Here is a 20791-nt window from a genome sequence, read left to right as displayed (position 1 = left end):
AGCTGATCATTTGGTTTATTAAACAGATTCCTCTCTGCACCAATCTTCCTAGTACTTTTAAAGAACCCTCTCTGCATTTGCATGGCTAATCTACACTGGCACTACTGTGTGTATATAATATCACCTAAGAGAACTCAAACTTTCGATCGGCGGTACTGCTAAATGTCAGCTGAGTGAGGGCAAAAGAACAGGTTTAATGGTGTCCAATTATCTCTTTCCTTCCCAAATGAAGTATTTAGGTCTGCTGAAAGGTACAAAGTTCTCTCCAGAGCCCAGTCCTTCTGTAAGCCATAGGCCTGATACTAGAGATTATCTTCCCTTCTGTTGTGACTTCTCCATTTCATTTTTTCTAGTTTTAACTTTAAAAATCTATTTTGGGGTTGGCAATTTCGGCTTATTTACTAAAGCCCAGTTAAGTGGTTTTCAAACTCTTTCAAGAGGGGAAGCGGACTGGGTGGGGCTTGGCCCTCCCAAATTCAATTCCATGAGGGCATGCTGTTTTGTACACTGGAGTTCACAGTAAGAATTCGTGGGGAGAAATTGTTCCACTCCTTCATGGAGTTAATACTTATTACAAGGTGTATTTCAAACCACTTCGTTTTTGCATGTTTTTCAAACTGGGTCTTCTAATAGGCCAAAGGGTAAGTTTTTATAGCTCTTCCCCCTCCCCCACTACACAGACGCCAAAATGGGCGTCCAAGAGTCAACTGAATATACTCCCTTAGTCAGTTTTGTCTCTTGAGAACATTGGGGAATTTATAAAATATTTACACATTTCCATGGGTTGGTGGTCTATTTTTCATCATTACAAGACAATCAAATTGGGCACAGACCAAAACTGGGCGTGTGGATTGGCACACGTGTTGAGAAGGCTTTAAGAAGCGGTAGGATTGACAGGTGAAGCAAAAGGTGTGCGGACACTACGGTGAAAGCCGTTCTACAGAAACCGAAAGACTTAACAGCACATTTCCTAACGGGAAGAGATCCTGTGTCAGGCAGAGGCCTCCACGTCCTTCATTCTCCGGAGTCAAGTCTGATACTGGCTTTGGGTAAATCTTCGAGTCCCTGCTCTTAGTAATGGGGCATACTTCCTACAGGCCAGTAGATTAGGGGTCGCCTATCCCCTTCTTCAGGACAATAAAGGGCTACCGAGACGGCAGTCTTAGGTGCTGTGGCGACGGCAACAGGGACACAGGGAAATGGGGCAGAATCCGCGCCGTCCTGCGGTCCCGGGGCCTGTCAGCTGCTCACCCACCCACCCACCCACCCCCATTCTTCGGTCTAAACTTACCAGGTGGAAGCTACTGTCCTGGGCAGGGAGTAAGTAACTGGGCTGGGTCGGGTCGAGTTCCGCTGCGCTTCTTAGAGACGCTGCTGGGAAGACGCTGAAACCCAGTAGCCACCGCCGTCGCCACCGCCTCTGTTACTGGGGGGTCTCGCCTCCATCGCTGGCTGCGAGGACTCTGAGGACACGTGACCGGAAGTACCAAGGCGGGCCTGCCGGGCACGTGACCCAGAGCGCGGCCGCCATGACACCTTCCGCTAGTTCCCTCCCACCCCCGCCGGTTCCCGCCTGTTTCATTTCCTTTTGCCGGTCTCAAGCTGTGAAAGGTCCCAGGATCCTGGCTGGCTCACCCCTTTAGCCTAAAGGTTTTCCGGCCCCCGTTGTTCCTGCGTTTTCGGCCAGCAGCAACCCGTGGACTGCAGGCCGCAGAGAGCGTAATTGCGACCGCGGCCGGAGGGGGAGGGACCACGCGCAAACAGGGGCGTAACCCGTCACGTGACAAGGAAGTACCGTTAATAGCGTTGTCCTCGAGTCCTCGGCGCTTCTGGGTGACGTAAGCAAGGGAGGGGCGGTGCGGAAGGGGAGAAAGACTCTCAGGTTTCGCTCTTAGTTGCTATTGAGTGTGTCTGTACCGCTTTTAGTTGCTCGGTGAGTGTCCCGGCGGCTGGCCGTGAGAGAGCTTCTGATTCAGAGAACTGGGGACTGCCGGCTTGGGGACTGCCGGCCTGGAGATGGTGAAGCGGGGCTGAGCGGGGCTGCTGGTTTGTCAACCTGGCTTTTAAAAACTTGGTTACCGAGGCTTCTCTCCTGGAGAGATGTGAATACATTATTAAAGATATCGCCGCAAAAAAGTTACTGGTTCCGCTAGAAAGCTGCTTGTGCGCAGGGACCGTGTGCAGCGGTGGGTACAAAGCAAGCTGAAAGCATGATAGATTTATGAGTGAGTCGCCATTTTTCTAAGGTGTAGAGTTCTCTGATGATTACTTCTTGGGTAGAAAGATCGTGTTATGGAATGGTGGAATCTCCCTCTTACACTTCGCGTAGTATCTTTAATTTTTGCTTGCTTCCTTCTCTATTCCTCCTCCTCCCACGTAGCTAGTGGGGGAAAGAGAACGCTGTTCTTTGCTTTTGATGTGTGAGCAGCAAACACTGGTCCATTGGTAAAGTGAGTACTAGGGTGATGAGAAAAACCTTTTCTTAATCCTACTACTCGTTTATGTTACCATCAAGTTATGCGTGGAAATGGAAAGATAATTAGATTTGGACTCAGGAGAAGTGAATTCTAGTCTCAGCTCTGCCTCAGCAGAGTTCTGTAACCTTGGGCAAGCCAATCCTTAAGAATTGTTGCACTGACTTTGGTAAGCTTTTGTAACCTTCTAAGCATTTGTAAGTATTGGTAACCTTTTTGCTTAGGTTTTTTTGCTAGGCTAGAGGTGTGCAAGCTTAACAGAAGTAATATTTAAACTCAGCTTTGCAGAAAGGTAAGGTTTTGTTAGATGGATGAAGATTCAAAGAACGGTATCTATTAAACCATGGAGGCACAGAAAGTTTATACAATGAAAGAGGGACAAAAGATAATTTTGTATAGTTGGAAAATAGGGGTATAAAGTGGAAGATGTGGCTGGAAAGAGAAGGATGAGATCGTAGATTATGTAAGAAGGGGAGCCTTTGAAGGTTTGTACAGAGATTTTTTTAAAAGTATGTACTTGGGGAGCCTCGGTGGCTCTGATGGTTAAGTGTCTTCCTTTGGCTCAGGTCCTGATCTTAGGGACTTGGTATCCAGTGCTGCATCCGGCTCTCCACTCTGCGGGGAGTCTGCTTCTCCCTCTTCCTCTGTGATCTCTCTCGCTTTTGCTCTCTCAAATAAATAAATAAAATCTTAAAAAAAAAAAGTATGTACTTAAAGGTGCTTCTGGGTGGCTCAGTCAGTTGAATGTCCAACTCTTGATTTGGCCCCAGGTCATGATCTTGGGGTGGTGGGATTGAGCCCCCAGTCAGGTTGGGCGCAGAGTCTGCTTGAGATTCTTTCCTCCTCCTACCCCTCCCCACGTGTTTGCTCTCTCTCTATTTTAAAAAAAGTACTTAAAAACTTGCTATGGAAAATTTCAAACAGACAAAAGTAGATAGGATAATAAAAATGAACCCCCATGTACTCAGGACCCATGTATAACGATTGTCAACAATCTACTGTTGTTTTTACAGAGAATTTAAGTATGTAAGTACTTTTTATATTGTCACATTTGATTAATAGCAAATTTCAGGTTGACCTCAATTCTATTATATATAAGTACTAGGTAGGAAGATTATATTCGTTTCATGTGAAAATTTTTTTGAGTTTTAGTTGAATCAAAAGTGTGACATGGCCACTTTAAAAAAACACAGATGCTATTTTAGGTTGTAATATAGAAACTTAGTGTCCAGATCCAGAAAGTAAGGGTTTCTATTCTGTTCTGTGTTATCCAACTACTTAAAGAGTATTATGTTCAGTTCTAGGCACCATATTTTCAGAAAAACTAAATCACCTTTGTAGAAGGTTGACAAGAATAGAGAGGAATTTGAACATTGTCATGCCAGAAATGATTGAAGAATTGGGAATGTTAAATTTTAAGAAGACCTCATAACACTTTTCAAATACTGAAGAGTTGTTTTGGAAGAAGTAAATTTGCTCCCTTAAACTGCAGAAGACACAATTAGAAATAATTAGTTAAAGCTGTAAATGATCAGAATCAAATATTAAAGGGAGAGAATAAGCACTAGGAAGTATAAACTTGGAGTTGGCTTAACACCACCACCCTGCAAACTTCTCTTGAGAACTGACATTGCTTATACTGTTTCTTTTTCATTCTCATTTCCCATTAAATCTTTTTTTAGAAAAACAGGAACTTACTAGGTTGTTTTTTACCTCATTATAACTTGTAGGACACTGAGATCAAGGCCAGATGGCCTGTCCACTTCAGAGCTTAGGATAACAAATGTAAGAGATGCTGTAGTCTTGATATCATTCCTTTCTATCTTCTTTAGGATTTTATACTATGGTTTTGTCTTTGTCTTGTATCTTTAGTCCTTTTCATTCTAAAGACTCTTAGCTACTGCTTACAAATCTGTTTGAGTCTCTCCTGCTCTGAAAGTGAGGAGAGGTTGGCGATGCTTGCGTGGCTCAGTTGGTTAAGTGTCAGACTCTTGATTGCAGCTCAGGTCAGGAGCTCCTGACTGAGCAGGGGGTCTGCTTGAAGATTCTCACCCTCTGCCCCTCCCCCCTTTCAAGTAAGTCTTTAAAAAGGCAAGAGAGGATTTCTTTTGCACCAGATTTCTTGAGTAATTGGAAAGCGTTATCTTCACTTCCTTACCACTCAACACTTTTCTCAAGTCTTTGTTTTCTAGTGTGTGCCCGCAGCACTTCACAGAAATTATGTGATTGCCTAATACCAAATCCTTCAGTGCCTTTCTGTTGCCTCTCAAATTAGAATTTCTTCAGGTTCCTTGGTTTGAAATTCAGAGTATTTCATACCTTGTGCTGAATTACTCTTCTACTTTTATCTTTCATTACTGCATTCCTTATCTCCTGTGTTTCAACCAAAGACTAAATGTATCTCCAAATGTATCCTCTATATTTTTGCTTACTGCCCCCCTTTTCCTTCTGATAAAGGCCTACTCAGCGCCAGTGCTACTTCCCTTAGGAAGTTTTTCGTGGTTCCCTTTAACTCAGTATGATTCTTCTGTCGTCTAAGTTCCAGCGTAACACTTTGCTATGTCTCCCTTACGGTGGGGGTGTGTGTGTTCTTTTTCTCCCTATGTATAAAGTGATTTCTGGAATTATTTGTCTTGTTCCCACCATTGTGCCTCATATTTTACTAAGAACTCAATAAAATGAGTGAGTGAAAAGAATGAGATTTTTCAGAGGTCAGGAATTCCCAATTTTTTTGGTAAAGATTTTATTTATGTATGTATTTATTTTTAAACAGATTTTATTGATGTATTTGAGAGAGAGGGAGTGCACGCAAGGATGGAGGGCAGAGGGAGAGGGAGAAGCAGACTCCCCACTGAGCAGGGAGCCCGACATGGGGCTCCATCCCAGGACCCCAGCATCGTGACCTGAGCCAAAAGCATACCCTTAACCGACTGAGCCATCCAGGCACTCTGAAAGATTTATTTTTAGTTAATCTCTATATCCAAAGTGGGGCTCGAACTCACAACCCTGAGATCAAGAGTCACACACTCCACTGAGCCAGCCAGGCACCCTGGAATTCCCAAGTAGTTTGAGTATGGAACTACTAAAGATTTGTTGTTTTTCTTGAAACACTATTCTCCTTGCAGAGGTCAGGCTGTATTAAGAACAGTATAAATAAGAAGTAAGACTATATTATGTCTATGCAATAAAAAGACATCATAAGCTTATATGTGTTTTGCCACTGGGAAGTATGCTCCGTGAGTATTAGGACTTGGTTTTGTCTTGTTTTATCTCCTGGACCTAGAACAGTGCACAAGTTGGTACTATTGTAACCTACAAACTTTTGAGTTCACTCCTGTGAGTCACAGGTAGAAACTACACCAGGTAGAGTTGTTGCACAAAGGGAACTTGATTTGTAGCAAATAAGGAGATCATAGGGAATAACTCCCAAAGCTGTGACACCCCCCCCCCCCCGCCCCCAAGCAAGGGTGAGTGGGTTTCTTTTACTTAGGGTTAGGATGAATCTAGATAGGGGAGCCTTGTCATCATGTAGAGACAGGGTAAGGTTGCGCATGTTCCTTAAGGGAATATGCTTATACGTACATTGTTATGTAAAGCAGGCTTGTGCTCCTCCTTGGGCACAGATTTTAGTATTCTGTTGAGGTGTAGGTGACTGTTGGTCACTCCCTGGGTCACTGCATGGTTCATCTGCACAGGCGTGATTGGGGGTTAAGCTCAAACTGGTCTGGGCTGCCTGAGCTGGCGGAGCTCCTGTCCAGGCAAGTGTTACCGCTTGAAGGGTAGTTTCGGTTTCCATCACGCGATGTTAGGCCCCTGGGGCCTTTTGCCTAGCTTAAGAGAGAAGCTGGAAAGAAGAGCTTAAGTAAGAATGTGGGACAAAGGTCTGTGGGAACAAGCCGGTGAGAACTAAAGATCAGGTCTTAGGGTCTAGCTGTTAACACTGTGTACATATTTGATGAATAAATGAATGAGTAAATACTTGTGGTTCTGAAAAAAAATAAAAAAACTTTAATTTAAAAACAAGTATAAATGGTTCTAAATTTTTGTGTAGTGTTTGCTTTTCTTAATTTGGCATGTTACAAAAGACTGAGAAAAGTTAAAATTAATGGTAAAAATTTTCTTGAATTTTATTTCTTTTTTGGAAGTTGGTGCAATTTGACAAAAATGTACACTTGAGAGTTTCTGAACAGATAAACTCTTGTGTTAGTTTACAAAGTCTTCATGGGGTATTTAGCATTTGCTGTCTTGTATTCTTACTCCTATTCATTCGTATCAGTTCTCTTATTGAAGCTCTTATTTTCTTTGAGCTTTAATTCCCTTCACTTTACTTCCCACTTAGTAGGTGCATTCATTCTTTCAACACATAACTTACTGAGCCCCTAATGATTTGGAGAAAGAGATCCAGAAGTCTAGTTCTATTAAGCACTGTTAAACTGTTGGCTGATAACTATTGAATTTGCTGATAAGGGTTTGTAGTTTGAAGCCTTTAGGGAGTGTTGCCTTTGAATAAGAGACTCTTAAAGGCAGAAAAAGATTTATAGCTTGAAGAAGTATAACTGAGGCGGCTATTTACCAAAGAAGAGCTTGACCAGTTTTCCTCTTGAATCCTACATTGCTCATCCTACCTACTCACACTGTGTGAGATGAATAGAGTGGGTAGAAGTATGGAGGACCTTGAGCATCTGGACTGATTCTCTGGGAGTTTCAGAGTCAGGCAATAATATAGTACAGGCTGATGGTTGCATATAATATTACCTATGTGTGCTTTCTTTCCACTTAGATGCTAAGTACCTGCAGAGCAGGGATCCTTGTCCCTTTCTCACGTTTCGCTTTGTTTTCCATATGTCCATTAAATGCATGCTGAGCGAAGAGCTTCTTAAATTATATTTTTGCAGGTTTTATTCGGGAATACTGTGCCTGTCACTCAACGTAGTTTCAACTTTCCGGCTAAATGACTTTTGTGCCAGTGATACCAGAGTCCTACAGCCATGTTCTTGCAGAGTTTGAGTCTCTGGATCCATTGCTTTCAGCCCTGAGGCTGGACTCCAGTCGTCTAAAGGTGAATTTCTTGATCCTTGTAGCGGTTTCATGTTCATACTTGTATATTTTGTGTGCTCTGTTATATATGCTCCTTGCCCTCTAGTTCTTTATGTTTAATGGAATCTTGGGTGTTCTTCCCTGTGCTAGTAATACCTCACATGCAAGTAGCATGTTTGTAGCTCTTTTTTTTTTTTTTTAAGATTTTATTTATGTAAGAGAGTGTGTGTACGGGTGCATGAGCACAAGCTGGGGGTGAGGCGGGGGGAGAGGGAGAAGCAGGCTCCCTGCCAAGCAGGGAACCTGATGCCAGGCTCGGTAACCTGAGCAGAAGGCAGACACTTAACCCACTGAGCCACCCAGGTGCCCCCGAAGCTCTTTCTTGATTTACTTTTTGAGCTATCATTTGAATTCTTTCCTATCCTTGAGAACCATGATATTGATTGCTCAATTTTTTTATTCCTTCACAATAATCTTACTGTTTTTTCTCAGAAAATAATGTATTTGATCGAAATTAAAATAGTATAAATGAGTATACCCTGTTGCATTTTATTTTATTTTTTTTAAAGATTTTATTTATCTTGAGAGGGAGAGAGAGAGCAAGAGAGAGCATAAGTGGGGGGGGAGGGGAAGACAGGGAGAAGCAGGCTCCCCACTGAGCAGGGAGCCCGATATGGGGTCCTGGGATCATGACCTGAGCCGAAGGCAGACACTTAACCGACTGAGCCACCCAGGTGCCCTACCCTGTTGCATTTCAAGCAACATGAACCACTGCAGTTATACTAAGCTCATTCCAAAACAAGGAGTTTGATGTACCCTCCATTTTAGGAAACAGAGCAAAAGCTGTTAGCTGTGTGGGAAGAAGTGTGTGCTCCCCTCAAACCCTGAGTTCTTCTGAGAAACTCAGGAATGACATGGTGAAGAACAGAATCTCATAACCAATTCCAAAATAATTTCATTTTTATACTTCTGCTCCCCCACCCAAATACTTTGCTAGCCTTTAAGCAAAACAGTAGGACATAATAGGCAAAGTGAAGAGCAACAATCCTCGGTTGATTTCAGTTGGATTTTTTTAACTGCAAGTTGTGGGATGTCCTACCTGGTATAGTATGGCTTAACCGATAAGGGTGTTTATAACCTTGTCGGAGGTTAGTGTTTCTGGGTTTAGTGTAGTGGCCCAAGGATATCATTGAGGTACCAGGCTCTCCGTTTCTCCTGTCCGACCACCATCCATATATTGGTTTTAATCACAGTTGCAAGATAGGTGTCCTGGCTCCAGTCTTGATGTTTCCGTTAGCGTCTCAAGCAGGAAAGATGGGGCCACAAGCGAAGGCTTTCTTCCCTCCCCCCCAACCTTGGTTTATTGTTTATTTTTTTATTTTTAAATTTTATTACTATTATTATTTTTATCATGATAGGTGTACCTTTTTACAAGCAGTTTATTTTTTTTCAAAGATCTTATTTATTTATTTGAGGGAGAGAGCGAGAGAGAACACACGCAGGGGACAGAGAGGGAGAAGCAGGCTCTCCACCGAGCAGGCAGCCCAATGTGGGGCTCAATCCCAGGACCTTGAGATAATGACCTGAGCCGAATACAGACTCTTAACCGACTGAGCCACTCAGGTGCCCCATGATAAGTGTACTTTTAGTCCCCATTCCCTATTTTCCCCATTCCCCTACGCACCTCCCTCTGCTAACCATCAGTTTGTTCTGTATAGTTAAGATCGTCTGTTTCTTGGGGCACCTGGGTGGCTCAGTAGGTTAAGCGTCCGACTCTCAATTTTGGCTTAGGTCATGATCTCAGGGTTGTGGGATCCAGCTTCGCCTTGGGGTCCATGCTGAGTGTGGAGCCTGCTTGGGGTGCTTTCTCTCCCTTTCCCCCATCCCTCCCTCCCCTTCTAAAAAAAAAAAAGTGTCTCTTTCTTGGTTTGTTTCTCTAGCTCTTTTTGTTTTCCTTTCCTTGCTTGTTTTGATTCTTAAATTCCACATGAGTGAGATCATATGGTATTTTATCTATCTCTGACTTACTTCGCTTAGCATAATACTCTCTAGCCCCATCCTTGTAGGTGCAAATGGCAAGATTTCATTCTTTTTCTATGGCTGAATAATATTCTATTGTAGATATATACCATGTCTTCTTTATCCATTTATCTATTGATGGATACTTGGGCTACTTCCATAGTTTGGCTGTTTTAAATAATGCTGCGATAAACATAGGGGTGTGTATCCCCCTGAATTAGTGTTTTTTTAATTTTTCAAAAAAGATTTTATTTATTTATTTGAGAGAGAGAAAGAGAACACGCACAGAGGGAGAGGGAGAAGCAGACTCCCTGCTGAGCAGAGAGCACGATGTGGGGCTTAATCCCAGGACCCCAAGATCACTACCCGAGCTGAAGGCAGATACTTAATCCACTGAGCCACCCAGGTGCCCCATGTTTTTTTTATTTGTGTAAATACCCAGTAGAACAATTACTGGGTCCTAAAGTAGTTCTGCTTTTAATTTTTTGAATAATCTCCATACTGTTTTCCATAGTGGCTGCTCCAGTTTTCATTCCCACCAGCAGAGCAAAAGGGTTCCTTTTCTCCACATCCTCGCCAGCACTTGTTTCTTGTGTTTTTTACTTTAGCCATTCTGATAGGTATGAGGTGATACCTCATTTTGGTTTTGATTTGCATTTCCCTGATGATGAGTGATGATGAGCATCTTTTCATGTGTCTCTTGGCCATCTGTATGTCTTCTTTGGAAGAATGTCTATTCATGTCATTTGCTCATTTTTTAATTGGATTATTTTGGATATTTTGGCTTTTTAGGTATTGAGTTGTATAAGTTGTTTATATATTTTTGATACTAACCTTTAATCGGATATGTTGTTTGTAAATATCTTCACCCATTCAGTAGGTTGCCTTTTATTTTTGTTGATTGTTTCCTTTGCTGTATAGAAACTTTTTATTTTGATGTAGTCCCACTAGTTTATTTTTGCTTTCATTTCCCTTGCCTCAGAAGACACATCTAGAAAAATGTTGCTGTGGCCAATGTCCAAGATAATTGCCTATGCTCTCTTCTTGGATTTTTATGGTTTCAGGTCTTACATTTAGGTCTTTAATCCATTTTTAGTTTATTTTTGTGTATGGTGTTAGAAAATGGTCCAGTTTCATTGTTTTGCATGTGGCTCTCCATTTTCCCCAACACCATTTGTTGAAGAGACTGTTTTTTCCCATTATATATTTATTCCTCCTTTGTTTAAGATTAATTGACCATATACTTGTGGGTTTATTTCTGGGTTTTCTGTTCTGTTCCATTGATGTATGTGTGTATTTTTATCCCAGTACCATACTGTTTTAATTACTACCACTTTGTAACATAACTTGAAATTTAGACTTGCGATACCTCCAGTGTTCAAGATTGCTTTAGCTATTCGAGGCCTTTTGTAGTTCCATACAAATTTTAGGATTGTTTGTTTTACTTCTGTGAAAAATGCTGTTGGTATTTCAATACAGATTGCATTAAATCTGTAGATTGTGTTGGATGGTATAGACATCTTAACCATATTTGTTCTTCTGACCTGTGAGCATGGAATGTCTTTCCTTTTTATTTATTTATTTATTTTTCATCTAGTCTTGAATTTCTTTCATCAGTGTTTTATAGTTTTCAGAGTACAGGATTTTCACCTCTTTGGCTAAATTTATTCCTGGATATTGTTTTTGGTGCAGTTGTAAATGTGATTATTTTTTTAAATTTCATGTTCTACTGCTTCATTATTAGCGTGTAGGATTGCAACAGATTTCTGTACATTGATTTTGTATCCTGTGTCTTTACTGTATTCACTTATCCGATCTAGTTAGGGTTTGCTATATATAGTATCATGTTATCTGTAAATAGTGGGGGTGTTATTTTCTCCTTACTGATTTGGATGCCTTTTATTTCTTTATGTTGTCTGATGTCTGTGGCTAGGACTTCCAGTAGAATGTTGAATAAAAGTGGTGAGATTGGAAATCCTTGCCTTGTTCCTGACCTTACGGGAACAGCTCTGTTTTACCCCATTGAGTATGATGTTGTCTATGGGTTTTTCATAGAAGGTCTTTATTATGTTGAAGTGTGTTCCCTCTAAACCTACTTTGCAGAGGACTTTTGTCATGAATGGATTTTGTACCTTATCAAGTGTTTTTTCTGCATGTATTGAAATGATTATATGGCTTTTATCCTTTCTTTTATTGATGTGACGTATCACGTTGATTGTTTGCATATGTTGAACCATCCTTGTGTCCTGGGAATAAATCCCACTTGATCGGGTATATGATTTTTTTAATGTATTGTTGGATTCAGCTTGCTAACATTTTGTCGAGGATATTCACTTCAATATTGGCCTGTAGTTCTCTTTTTTGTGGTGTTTTTATCTGGTTCTGGTATCAGGGTGGTACTGGCCTCTTAGAATGCATTTGGAAGTTTTCTTTCCTTTTGTATTTTTTGGAATAGCTTGAGAAGAATAGGTAGTAAGTTTTATTTATTTATTTAAAAGATTTATTTTTTTGAGAGAGAGAGAAAGTGGTGTGCACATACAGGTGGGGGGGGAGGGGCAGAGGAAGAAGAAGAGAGAACGCCAAGCAGACGCCCCACTGAGTGTGGAGCCCGACTGGGGGGGGTGGGTGCTGGATCCCACGACCCCAAGATCATGACCTGAGCCAAAACCAAGAGTCAGGGACACCTGGGTAGCTCAGTTGGTTAAACGTGTCTGCCTTCGACTCAGGGTCCTGGGATCGAGTTCCTCATCAGGCTCCTTGCTCAGTGGGGAGCCTGCTGCTCCCTCTGCCTGCTGCTCCTCTTGCCTGTGCGTGTGCGTGCTCCTCTCTCTCTCTGTATCTCTGACAAATAAATAAGTAAACAAAGATCTTTAATTAAAAAAACAAAAAAAAACCAACCAAGAGTCGGATGCTCAACCGACTACTGAACCACCCAGGTGCCCTAGTAGTAACTCTTCTTTAAATTCATAGAATTCTCCTGTGAAGCCATCTGGTCCTGGATTTTTGTTTGTTGGGAGTTTTTTGATTACTGATTCAATTTTATTGCTGGTAATTGGTCGGTTCAAATTTTCTATTTCCTCCTGCTTTAGTTTTGGGAGATTATATCTCTAGGAACGTAGCCATTTCTTTTAAGTTGTCCAGTTTGTTGGCATATAGGTTTTCATAATATTCTGTTACAATTTTATTTCTGTGGCATTGGTTGTTATTTCTCCTCGTTCATAGTGATTTTGTTTATTTGGGTTTTCTCTCTCGGTTTTTTTTTTTTAATTTAAATTGAGTCTGGCTACAAGTTTATCAATTTTGTTGATCTTTTCAGAGAACTAGCTCCCGATTTCCCTGATCTGTTGTATTTTTTTAGTTTCTATATCATTTTTTTCTGCTCTAATCTTTATTATTTCATACTTCCTTTTTCTTGGTTTGGGTTTTATCCTTCTTTTTCTAGCTCTTTTAGGTGTGAGGTTAGGTTGTTTGAGATTTTTCTTGCTGCTTGATGTAGGCCTGTATTGCTATAAACTTCCCTCTTAGAACTATTGCTGCAACCCAAAGATTTTGGACCGTTGTTTTCATTTTCCTTTGTTTCCATGTGATTATTTTATTTCTTGTTTGATTTCTTGGTTGATCCATTCATTGTTTAGTAGCATATTATTTAATCTCCACTTATTTGTATTCTTCCCCAATTTTTTCTTGTGGTTGATTTCTAGCTTCATAGCGTTGTGGTCAGCAAAGGTGCATGGTAGGACTTCAGTTTTGTTTTGATTTGTTGAGACTTGTTTGCGGCCTAATGTGTGATCTGTTCTGGATACAGTTCCATGTGCCCTTGAAAGAGTGTGTATTCTGCCGTTTTAGGATGGAATGTTCTGAATATGTCTGTTAAATTCATCTGGTGTGGCGTGTCATTCAAAGCCACTGTTTTCTTGTTGATTTTCTGTTTGGATGATTTGTCCATTGATGTGAATGGGGCGTTCAAGTCTTCTGCTATTATTGTATCATTATCTATTGTTTCCCAAAGTCTTTCTTTTCTTCAGACTCTTCTTCTTCCTTTTTTTTTTTTTTTTTTAAGATTTATTTATTACACAGAAAGAGACAGCCAGTGAGAGAGGGAACACAAGCAGGGGGAGTGGGAGAGGAAGAAGCAGGCTCATAGCGGAGGAGCCTGATGGTGGGGCTCGATCCCATAACGCCGGGATCACGCCCTGAGCCGAAGGCAGACGCTTAACCGCTGTGCCATCCAGGCACCCCTCAGACTCTTCTTTTACCTAGTAAGGTAAACCTTTCTAAGAAACCCTAGCAGACTTATTATTAGTTGGATTTTTGTCACATAGATCCCCCTCGCTTCAAGAGAAATTGGGTAATGGGGCACCTGGGTGGCTCAGTGGGTTAAGCATCTCGCTTTGGCTGGGGTTGTGATCTCTCAGGGTCCTGGGATCGAGCCCCACGTCAGGCGCCCTGCTCAGCGGGGAGCCTGCTTCTCCCTCTCCCTCTGCCTGCTGCTCCCCCTGCTTGTGCTCTCTTTCTCTCAAATAAATAAATAAATAAATAAGTAAATAAATAAAATCTTTAAAAAAAGAAAAGACAAACTGGGTAAATGAATATTTAGATTTTCCAGCTTCTGTGGTGGAAAAGAAGGTTGAGAGGGTTAGGAGTATCTGTTCATCAGCCAAGCAACAAATTTTGCCACAGGGTATTATTGGGCACAGGAGGGCCACTGTTTTCTCTGGAGGATAAGGAAAGGAATCAGCAAGCTGAGAGTTGGGGGAGACACAATTGACCTACATCTGTGTCCTCCACAGTCCTACTTGTTCTAAAAGCTGTGGGTAGTTTGTGTGCTAATTATGTAGACTAGAAATGATTCAAGTGAGTAAATGTTGTTAAAGCGTTTGCTTTATCCCCTGGAGACTTACTTGATTTTTCGTTTTTTGTGGTCAACATTGGAATAATGTCGCCAAATTATGCAAAAGATAAATGGTCTAATAACTGGAATTTGGTAAGAGAAAATTACTCATATGTACAGTTGAGCCTATTCAGTCATTTTGAGATTCAATTAAACATTTAAAACCAAAATGTTCTGTGTGTTTCACTATACTAGAATGAAAGGGTGAGTGCCATTATGTGGTGTCCGCCTGGGCAGGGAGTAGGGTGGGGGAGGAACCTGCTACACAGATCCTTCGTGTTTATTTCCAGCAGTTAATTTGGTTATGTGACTATGACGATCTCTCACTTGTCTGTTTACATGTTTGTAGTGCACGAGCATAGCTGTGTCTCGGAAATGGTTGGCTTTGGGCAGTTCAGGAGGAGGACTCAATCTCATTCAGAAGGAGGGCTGGAAGCACAGGCTTTTTCTTTCACACAGGGTAAGATAAAGAGTAGTCCTGTCATACCATTTGGAATATCTTTCATAAATTCCAGTTTCTCCATTGTGAATAATCATTTGGAGTAAAAGAAGAATGTAAATCTTGAAATTTAAAAGTGGAAAATTAACATTTTTGAGAAGCCTAATATTTTTCCTTTGTGTTATATAGGAAGGTGCAATTTCTCAGGTGGCCTGTTGTTTACATGATGACGATTATGTTGCTGTAGCTACCAGGTGAGAAACTGCTTTAAAATTATCTGATCTTCCCTAACTACGTTTTATTTTACTTTATTTTTTTGAGGGTGAGTGCTCATGCCAGCAGGGGGAGGGACAAAGGGAGAGGGAGAGAAAGAATCCTAAGCAGGCTGTCTGCTGAGCGTGGAGCCCAGTGCCATGCAGTGGCTCCATCTATGACCCTGAGATCATGACCTGAGCCAAAATCAAGAGTCAGACACTTAACTGACCGAGCCACCCAGGTGCCTCTCTAAATACAGTTTAAATTGACAAATGTAGTTGTGTGTTTGTTAGGGTGGCCAACCATCCTGGTTTGCCTATGACTGTCCCAGTTTTAGCACTGAAAGTCTCATGTCCTAAGGAAATCTCTTAGTTCTGGCAAACCAGGACAGACAGTTGGTCAGTGTGGTTTATGGAAAATGTCAGTATGAGGCAACAACATTTCACTGGCCTTAAAAGAGAAAAGTAACAGAGATAATTTAGAGCATCTAAGTTCTCTTGTACTGGATTGGGTGGACTAAAGCAAGGCAATTCGTACCTTGACTTTCTACTTCCTCTTTTTTGAAGAATAGGAGTTTGCATGTATATTTAATATACTTGATACTGTGATACAAAGAACTAAATGTGCGCCTTTTTCACCATTGCCAAAAATCTGCTTCTGTGACTCATTTTCTTGCAGTCAAGGTCTTGTAGTTGTTTGGGAATTAAATCAGGAGCGTCGTGGGAAACCAGAACGCATTTATGTGTCTTCAGAGCACAAAGGCGGAAAAGTTACAGCTCTCTGTTGGGACACAGCTATTCTTAGAGTTTTTGTAGGTGATCATATGGGGAAAGTTTCTGCCATCAAACTTAACACTTCTAAACAAACAAAGGTAAGAATCAGTCCAGTTCTTTGTGTATGTGGGCGAGATATAAGATATTGCGTTACAGAATTTCAATTGAAGGACAGTTTTATCTACTGTATTTCTTGGGGGACTGATATAGAGCCCAGTCTATTAATTTTGAGGAGACTTGTTTGTGTGTAGTACATATAGTAGCCTGGTTTAGCTTGATACTGTTGAAGGGTGCTTTTGTGAGCTAACGTCAATAATTTGGACATTGTCTATTACAGTACTCTGTAATTCACCTGTGTGGCTCACTTAAATTAAGCATTAATACTAGGCTATTAATAAAGATAAGGTGCTTCTTTTTTTTTTTTTTTTTTTCTTCGAGAAAGAGAGTGTGAAAGAATGGGGGCAGGGACAGAGGGAGTGAATCTTTCAAACAGACTCCTCCCTGAGCACAGAGCCGGATGCAGGGCTTGATCCCAGGACCCATGAGATCATGACGTGAGCTGAAACCAAGAGTTGGATGCTTAACTGACTGAGCCACCCAGGTGCCCCGATAAGATGCCTCTTTATTAGTTGTGTGAACAAAATCGAGACATAGAAATGATATCAGTTGTCTAGGTCCCTATTCTCCTGCTCCCTGTTTAGAAGAAATTCAGGAGTCTAGGTATATTTTTTCTCAGAATGGATGTAACTTACTGTAAATTGAATCTTAAAGGTACCTCCTGGATTGTGCTCAGCCGCCTGGGTCCCAGGCTTCCTGCTACAGTTGTTGGAGTAGAAGGGGTTAAGTTTCACGTTATCCTAACAGAATGCTCCAGTCTCTCATTAAGGAAGAGCAGACCAAATTCTTACTGTCCCTCTTCTCCAAAATTGTTATAGTGGGGAGCTCGGCTTATTTCCATGTAGGATCTTTGAAGGAAATAAGAAAACTAACTACCATTGGCTAAATTATTTTATTTTAATTAACACCTCAGAATATTCTTCTGATTTGGCCATGGTAACCCATCAAAGTTACCGCTTGATTCCTAACGTATTTTTGATTCCAAAAACATTTGGAACCTTACAGGTGGTGTAGCCCTAATTTGTCTTTTCCAAAGGGAGAGGTACTGTTTTCTGTGTGACAAAGTTCTGGCACGTGTTGGAAAACTTGCCTTACCTTTGTCATTCCAGCTTCTAAGATTAGATAACCAGAAACAGAGCCTTAAGAGTTGTCTTCTGCCGGTGATGGGTAGTAAGGAGGGCACATATTGCATGGTGCACTGGGTGTTATACACAACTAATGAATCATTGAGCCTTACATCGAAAACCGGGGATGTACTGTATGGTGACTAACATAATATAATAAAAAATCATTATTAAAAAAAAAAAAAAAGAGTTGTCTTCTGTAGTTACGTAACAGAGTAGTTCACAGCTTTTAAATGAGTGAAACTTTGATATCCTAATAGGCAAATTAAATTTTGGCCCATTTAAAATTTTTATTTTGCTCTCCAGTTATTTTCACTTAAAAGGTAAAGAGAAGGAGATTATATGGGTATGTAAAGATGAGTCTTCTCTCCATTCATGTCTCTTTTAGGCAGCTGCTGCCTTTGTGATGTTTCCTGTTCAGACAATAACAACAGTTGACTCCAGCGTTGTGCAGTTAGATTATTTGGACGGAAGACTACTTATATCTTCACTTACTCGATCCTTCTTGTGCGACACTGAGAGGTATACTGACCACCCATGAGTCACAGGTTATGCAGAATTCTAGAACTCTCAGAACTTAGAAGTCAGCTAGCCCAAACCCCTCCGTTGAGTAATACAGATGTTTATGAGGAACCAGCTGTGTGCAAGCTGATATTAGAGAATAAGACAGGAGACTGAGACAGTCCATCGAGTGACTAAGACAGATGTTCAGTTAGCTCCGTGAAGTATGGTCCAAGTGCCATGAGGGAAGGCCCAACGAAGGCCTGTTTTCAGTATGGGGAATCAGGAAGTCTTCCTTGATTGAATTTGTTTGGATTCGTTGTGTGTTTAATAGAATTTTACTAATGGGTAAAATCGGGGGAAGAATAATTAAGAACTTCGTGAAGCTGACAGATATTTTACCGAAATCTCAAGGGTGGAGCCAAAGGTTCAGTGACTGACGAAGGAGTGTATTAGAGGTAGCTGTGAAACACCAGAACAAAATACGAAATAACTTGCCGAGGTTCCTCAGCCATTCTCACTGCAGGAAATTTTCACTCCTGATTCTTTTTTCCCACTACAATATTCTTTGGGACCAGCCACCCTTTTGAATATTTATTCGGGAACATTTTGAGCATACGTAAAAGAGAATTGTATATTGAACCCCCATGAACCCACCAGGCAGCTTCAATAATTTTGATGATGATTTTTGGTAGCTAAATTTGGAGTAAGAGGGGAAGGAAGGGACATTCTAGCAGGAAGGAATAGCCTCTTGGGGAAAAGTCAGAAAGAATTAGGCATATTTTAAAACCTGCCAGCCTGGCTTAAGTAGTGGAGTTGGGGAAGATCAAGTTGGTAAATTGGCACCATAGAGTGACAGCCTTAAATGTCACATTAATTAAGTGAGTTCTTAGGTCATTTTAAGAAAGTGTGCATATAGAGTATCAGGGTTTGAAAATTGATCTCCTTAGAGCTATCCAGACTTGGAAAGTCTTTATGTATTTCCAGGAGTTCATGTATCTCAATTAGAAGACTGCTATTCGAGAAAGCAGGAGATTTTTACAAAAGGTTTGAAGGAATGTATGTGGAGTCAGGGATGGTAGAGGGAAGCTTGGGAAGAAGGTATGCTTTGTATTTATTTTCTTGGATAGGAAAGGCACATGGAAAGGAGGCCAGATATAGCAGGTGGCAGGTGTCTGATATAAGAGAACCTAGGTGGACAGCAGAAAGGCAAGGCTTTGAGATGTGCATGGTCAGTTTACATGGGATTAGTGGGAAGGAGGATATACTTGATTCTGACTTGTCTCAGACTATAGGTCAGTGATGAAGTTAGACTTGGAGAATTGGAGATCATCTGCTGTCACCCTTTCATTCTCAGATCAGAAAGCCTGGGCATCCCGAGTGATAGAGCATGCCTAACATCACACTGCTGGGAAGAGGCAGGCAAGACTAGAACCTTTCTGTCTCGATTCTCTGCCTCTGCTCTTACCTCACAGTTCCCCCCAAACATCTTTTGACGTTAGACCTTTGGCCATTAACTCCACATTTGAGATTTTGGTAAAATATTTATTAGCTTCACCAAGTTCCTAACTATTCTTTGTCTGTAGATTTTCAAGTTTACCAAGGGACCCAACTTAGAAAGCTCTATATGATGGCCTTTTTAACATAAACAGCTGAATAAGCAGGGGTTTATTTTTCTTTCTGTGCAATGGAGTTGCTAAACATCATTTTCCCATTCACAGGGATGTGGCTAGAGTTGGTTATGAGAATAACATAGATTCTGCTGCTAGTATAACATGTTAAAGAAATGCTCACTTCCTGTTAACTGGGATTCAGTTTGGGGGAACATGGATAGTACAATAAGTTTAAAAATACATTTATGTTTGAAATTTCTTGTTTGTTTCAACCTATATTCCCTCCCAACAAACAGCATTTTTCTTTCTTTTTTTTTTTTTTAAGTAGGCTACACACCCAGCATGAAGCCCAATGCAGGGCTTGAACTCATGACCCTGAGATCAAGAGTCGGATGCTTAACCGACTGAGCCATCCAGGCGCCCCAGCCTTTTTTTTTTTTAAATGGGGGCTCTTATTACTATTTAAGTGATAGATACGAATTTTCTTCTCCAACGGCCACTGGCTACTTTCTGTTAGTATTGTTGATGAGCAAGGTGGATCTCAGAAAGGAATAGAAAAAATAGAAACAAAGAACTATGGTATAGGGAAGAGAACATTGACTAATGGAGCCTGACAATATCATTTCAAATTCTGGCTCTGCCACTTTTTAAACCTTGCTAAATGCTGGTTTCTCCATCCAGAATGTAGAGATAGTTTTAAGAATTAACTAAGATAACATATATGAAATACTTAGCCTTGTGCCTGCTAAATATGGTTTGAAAATGTAGAAAGCAGGGTTAATGAGCATATGAGTAAGAACGAGTTCCCTGTATTTGTTCACTCAGCAAACATTTATTGCACTTTTCTGGACCCTTAGCACTGTATTAAGCGCCATAGAGGATATAAAGTAAGCAAGAAATAGATTTTATTTCCCAAATAAGGAACATAAGTAATAAATCCGTAACTTCTTAGATTGCTCTGTATGCATTTCGAGGCACTTTCACCTCCATGTTCTCATGGTACGTACCGTTCTTACAGTTTGTAGTACTAAAGGTACTATGAGGTTACATTTTACTCGTGTAACAAATAAGTACAGGGATATTTATTGAATTATATCTCAGGTCACCTTGTAAATTCACACTAGAGGGCATATTAGGTCATTCTTTAATAGAAGAGTTTGAGTATGTGGAACACTACAACGTGTGGTTAGTGCTTTCTGTAGGCCAGAGGCTGTGACTGGGAATTCAGCTAAAGAGGAGTAAAAAATGTCTTTTGTCCTAAAGAAAGTCATTATCTATTGTTCTGATAGACACAGTTGCCGTGTATAATGCGGTACATGCCCTGGAAGCATGTAATCCAGCTTATGGGCATCAAGGAATTGTCTCAGCAGAAGAATGATGAAGTCCTGAGGAGTAAGCGAGGCGGGTTTTAGGAAGAGACATCTTCGCGTCGTCACCTTCCATGTTCCCAGGCAGTGTACTGAGCTCTTCTGTCGATTTAGTTCATGTAATCATAAGGGAGCAGAATGTTCAAAGTTGCAGAGTTTCAGAAGGGCTTGGCATATTGAG

The 20791-nt window shown here is 41.0% G+C and overlaps 2 protein-coding genes across 9 annotated transcripts in view; one reads left to right on the top strand and one right to left on the bottom strand.

The window, feature by feature from the left end:
- The window catches only part of GTF2H1 (general transcription factor IIH subunit 1), a 37014-nt gene extending 35573 nt beyond the window's left edge, over positions 1–1441 (bottom strand). Inside the window, exon 1 of one of the 2 annotated variants that reach the window (XM_008686926.2) lies at positions 1292–1441. The gene's annotated coding sequence lies outside the window, so the exon portion shown is untranslated. The remainder of the gene's footprint in view (positions 1–1291) is intronic. The other variant, XM_008686925.2, reaches the window with a different exon arrangement.
- Positions 1442–1700: 259 nt separating this feature from the next.
- HPS5 (HPS5 biogenesis of lysosomal organelles complex 2 subunit 2) overlaps positions 1701–20791 on the top strand; it is a 45987-nt gene continuing 26896 nt past the window's right edge. For 2 of the 7 annotated variants that reach the window (XM_040638882.1, XM_040638877.1), the window contains exons 1-6: positions 1804–1933; positions 7370–7533; positions 14771–14881; positions 15050–15114; positions 15794–15986; positions 17518–17651. In XM_040638882.1, the coding sequence (XP_040494816.1) occupies positions 7426–7533; positions 14771–14881; positions 15050–15114; positions 15794–15986; positions 17518–17651 (611 nt within the window). In that variant the 5' untranslated portion in view covers positions 1804–1933; positions 7370–7425. Of the gene's footprint in view, positions 2226–7369; positions 7534–14770; positions 14882–15049; positions 15115–15793; positions 15987–17517; positions 17652–20791 lie in introns of all 7 variants that reach the window. The other 5 variants (XM_040638879.1, XM_040638880.1, XM_040638881.1 and 2 more) reach the window with 5 other exon arrangements.

The sequence above is a fragment of the Ursus maritimus genome, unplaced genomic scaffold (assembly GCF_017311325.1).
Source record: "Ursus maritimus isolate PB19 unplaced genomic scaffold, ASM1731132v1 scaffold_23, whole genome shotgun sequence".
In the NCBI taxonomy this organism is placed as follows: domain Eukaryota; kingdom Metazoa; phylum Chordata; class Mammalia; order Carnivora; family Ursidae; genus Ursus; species Ursus maritimus.
Note: the sequence above shows the minus strand (reverse complement) of the source record. Positions and strands in the feature narration are given on the sequence as shown.